At 42.5% G+C, this 4,612-nt stretch overlaps 1 protein-coding gene across 1 annotated transcript in view; it reads right to left on the bottom strand.

The window, feature by feature from the left end:
- Positions 1 to 2,217: 2,217 nt before the first annotated feature.
- MDM4 (MDM4, p53 regulator) overlaps positions 2,218 to 4,612 on the bottom strand; it is a 14,229-nt gene continuing 11,834 nt past the window's right edge. Inside the window, 2 exon segments of the mRNA XM_009578836.1 lie at positions 2,218 to 2,772; positions 4,532 to 4,612. Coding sequence (XP_009577131.1) covers positions 2,218 to 2,772; positions 4,532 to 4,612 — 636 coding nt within the window.

Genomic DNA, 4,612 nt, shown 5'->3' with positions numbered 1-4,612 from the left:
GTTATCCTGCAGATTTGCTTTTTATCACAAACAGCCACACTAACAACAGTTTTCACTTAATAGTGGAAGCTGCATACAGATCTCTGGAGGATTTTGGTAGGGATATTCAACCCTATTACTGGAACTTAAACTCTTTTTTTTTTTTTTTTTTTTTTTTGTGTCAACACAAGTTACACGCTTTTCAGTGTGGTCAGATCTGAACCCATCAGTAAAACTGCTTTTAGCAAAACATTTAGTTCTCAGAAGCAATCGGGGCAAGGGGGAATTCACAGTATTCAGAAGTGCCACAACACATCCTGCTGAGCCCAAGACCCTGAAAAGGGAAGAAACTACCTGGCAGGAACTCCCTTCTGTGATTCCAGGCGGTAACGCTGCTTAGCATGATTAAAGTGCATCGCCAGCAATTTAACAGCCCTTTAGTTAAGGGAGCAGTAGATCAGCTTTTCCGTGTGGATTGTTTCCCATGGACTTAAAGATACTGCACCAAACCACCAGACGGTTATCCTGATTTTTAAAATACAACTGTAAATAACAGCCAACAATAATATCTAAATTATAGCCAACACAGAAATAATCACAGCACTATGCAAAATATTAAATGGATCTGACTTTTGGCAGTGATTGCATATAGCACCTACTCTGGTATCTTTGCAGAGAAACAACAGCTTTGACATCGCAGTTTGCTGGGACCTTCTGCTGGACAGGTTCTGGGGCTTTTCACCGCATGCCTGACCTGGGCTGGACCAGCACAAGGAGTGTGGAAAACAAGGGGGAAACAGCCTAGAGAAGCACCAAGGTAAGAGCACTATCTTCTCTTTTTTTTCCTGTCTTCAGGTGTACTTCCTAGATCAGAGAGAGAATTATAGAGAAGATGACAAAAGAGGGTTTATTCCATGCACTGTACTGAATTCAAATGCCTGTATACCTGAAAGGTGAAGGCACTATTGCTACTGCTGCATGACGCAGCGCCTCCGAAGCCTTGGAGAACAGGAAGGCTGAGGAAGATCTGAGCACAGATATGATCTCAGAAAAGGGTTAGACATTTTCAAACTGCAAGTTGTAGCTGAGTTTTAACAGCCAGTAGAGCAACCATGCATAGCTCTGAAGGACAACGTAAATGCTGCAAACAGATTTGAAGCGTTAAATCACAGGGAAAGAAAATCAGTGGAGAAAATGGAAAAAACTAATACCAAGCACAGCCCATAGACCAACCAGCTGCAATCGGTGCTTTACAGGAATTTTTTTTTTCCCCTCGAAGGCCCATATCCTGTCTTTAAAGCACTCTAAAGTGAGCATCTTCTATCTAGACTGGCCTGATGCGATGAGGCAGGCAGAACTTGCAATGGTGCTGTAAGCACAGAGCTATGAGAACATACCAAAATATGCACAAAGCTGTTATAATTTAATCCAGTTGGCAGACCAGATTCTGAGCTAACGTTGGACACGCTTCGTCAAAGCTATGCAAGATGACATAGAACTGTATTTAAATGAAAAAGAGAATCAATAAAAATTAAAAGATCCAATAACAAAGCCAAGTATAACACCCTGCTCTTTTGCCATCTGATATGCGACCTGAGATAGCTATGGATTAAAAGTTTGGGAGAACTTATATCAAGTCTCGGAGCAAGAGGACCTTTATCTTACCCAACAAACGTACATTAAACAAACAAACAAACAAATTCAGAAACCAGGTTATTTACTTCTCACTGACCTCAGGAGAACTGATCCTTGGAGAAATGGCTTATCTAAACTGCAAACACCTTGGTCTACCCTTCCCTCCCACCCTCCTTCCCACCCCTGCATATATATATCCCAGATACAGACTGTTCCCTTAGAAGGCATTGCACAGGGTTTGACTTACTGGAGAACACCACTCCAACAGCCAAAATCTTTCCAAAACTTGTTTTCTGCAAGAACCAGGTGTCAGAACAGAGAATCCTAGTGACATCACTGAGCTGAAATTAGCGGATTTAGAAAAATTCAAAGCTAGGGCATTGATACCAACATGCTGGTCACTCCCTGCTCTCTACGGGCTTTAATTTAAATGGACATCAAAAAGTGGATGCTGCTTCATTTAATGCAAAAGATTCCTCAGTGTTCTTGGTCAGATCTTAATTCTCTTTGGTATTCACCGGCTGAGCTCTGAAGTTGGGGTTTGTGTTAGTGCAAGAAAACCTGTGTGCTATCTTTTGGTGGAGACGGCCTGAACTGGCACAACTACCCCATAAAGATCCTGATCACCATTTCAATCTCTTTCCTGCACACTGGGCAAGGTGATCTCTTTTTCTTCAGCATCTTTGCACACTTGAAACAGGCCACAAGGTGAGCAGTCCTTCCATGGACAATATTCCCATCCCGTGGTCTGTGATGACATAAGAAGCAAGGATTCAGTAATTTTTTTATACTCTCTAAAGACTGTATTTCTTCCTCCTTTTTATGCTCAGTGAAATGCAACAGAGACTCCTTGCTTTCACATTCTCGTGCCAAATCCAAAGACTCAATAGAGCTGCAGGGATCTACACGTGCTTTGTTTTCTACCATGTACAGGTCTTTGGGTTGGCCAACTGGAGCAGAAATAGTCCTTCGGCAGTCCGGGACATCTATCCCTTCATCATCATTTTTGTTTTGCATAGCATCAATGTTGGACAGAGAAAGAGAATGAGCCAGTTTGGGACAATCTGAGTACCAGTCTTTCCGTAAGGCCCAGCAGCGGTAACAGTACCGTTTGCCTGGAGAGTTAAATTTCTTGCATTTGGTACATTGCCAGCAGTCCTAAGGAATGATTGAGGCAGACAAAAACAGCAGCAAGTTAGTGTATTCTTGCGTACGACTCGACTCATTTCCTCTACATAGGAAAAGCAGCAAAGAAGCTTCATCAAAAAAGAACATTTATTACCGAGTATAAGCTTGCAAATGCATGATTGCTAGTTTATCAGCACCTCAAAAAGCCTAAAGAGAATTTGACTACCCCTGTGCATTCTACAGATACAGATCTCTTCTTAAGCACTAAAATCTGCCCTTCCTTCCTCCCAGCCTCTGGAAGAATACAATGTTCTCAAGCTATGCAGTTTATTGAATTTTCAGTATCTCACTCTAAATTCAAGGGTAGAGCTCCTGGAATCAGTCAGGAATATATTTCCCAGACTCACTAATCACTTAGCATCTGTTGAATCTGCAAAACTGATAGCAGCTTACTTGATTACCCCACATAGCAAGGGCAAGAGCTGCCCAAGTTCAGAGCTATGATTCAGTTGTCCAATGCCAGGGACATCCCAATTTGTCAAGCATGCACAGTCTAGAAAATTAAGCTAAAAAATTCTGGTGCCATCAGCTGCAAAGAGTATCATGATACACTTTTGCTGACTTACAACAAAACCGTGAAAGGCAGCCTGCAGGACTGGGAGCAAAAAAGGACAGATGAAAGAATACAAATTTGATGTTCCTCAATATCTTTCATGAGAGAATTCAGAAGAGGAATGGGGTAGTGAGGAGCAGTGACAACCCAGTAATTACTGCTTATTCTCTCTTTCCACCTTATTTTTTCATTTGAACAGGGAAAAGAGTTGTGGTCTGTCCTTAGAAAGGCACTGCAAGGGCAAAGACATTACACCAGCAGGTATGCAGGCTCTCCTCCTCACAAAGGCCATATAAGTACCTCAGAAAAATGGGGTGAGATAGGAAGTCCCAGGGACTACCACAAAACAACTGACAGCTTCACAGCTGGCCTGGACACCCAGGACTCAGTGGAACCCTGATCCTGACACAGAAATTTCCACTAACAAGTTTTTTTTTAACATGAGCACTTCACTTCAGTGATTACAAAGTGCCTACTTTAAATTTCCGAATTTCTGCCAAGGACTATACTCCAGATTTCCTTTCAGAGGACAATACAGAATTAACTTTATTAAAACATAGGTGGATGTTGTTAATGCTAACTTCATATAGCATTAGACTGACTATGCTGGAAACTGAGGGCCTAATACTCATTCACTTCCTGGGTGTGTGAAGGGACAAGTTAAATCATGAATAAAAAGCTGGTGGCTGCCCATGCTGACACTACGTTACCCTGCACAAAAGGGACGAACAATGTAGAAACAAAGACCCTAATCTCCTAGTCAAAAACCCCTCCTAGCTAGAACACGTATAAATTCTCTCACATTGCCACAAAAAGTGACCAAAATCACGTAACTTCCAGGACCACTTTGTAGCCAGGAGAGACACTTGGTGTCTTTGCACTGGGTGGGTCAGAGCATTCATGGGCTGCCAGTGCTCAATGCCCATCCAGTTTAGAATTTAACAGAGCCCTATCCAAAACAAACCAGACCAGGTCAGGCCTTCTTCTCTACATTCCTTCACGTAGGTTACAAAAAAGCTTTTTTGGCTTGATTTTTTCTTTTTTTGGCTTTTGAAACCCATACAAGAATCAGCTTCTCCTACCACAACCAGTAGTAGCTGTAGGATGCGTTCTTCCAACTACAGCTAGGACTGCAGCACTCTCCAAGCAAGGACCGCTGACCGAAAGGATGCCTACCTCAGAAGCGGCTTCTGTATCTGTGTCATCACTTAAGCACTGAGAATCCTCAAAGTCACGCACACATGCATCCTCGGTCAC

The sequence above is a fragment of the Fulmarus glacialis genome, unplaced genomic scaffold, assembly GCF_000690835.1.
Source record: "Fulmarus glacialis isolate BGI_N327 unplaced genomic scaffold, ASM69083v1 scaffold18505, whole genome shotgun sequence".
NCBI classification, from domain to species: Eukaryota; Metazoa; Chordata; class Aves; order Procellariiformes; family Procellariidae; genus Fulmarus; species Fulmarus glacialis.
This window is presented reverse-complemented; position numbering and strand designations above follow the sequence as displayed.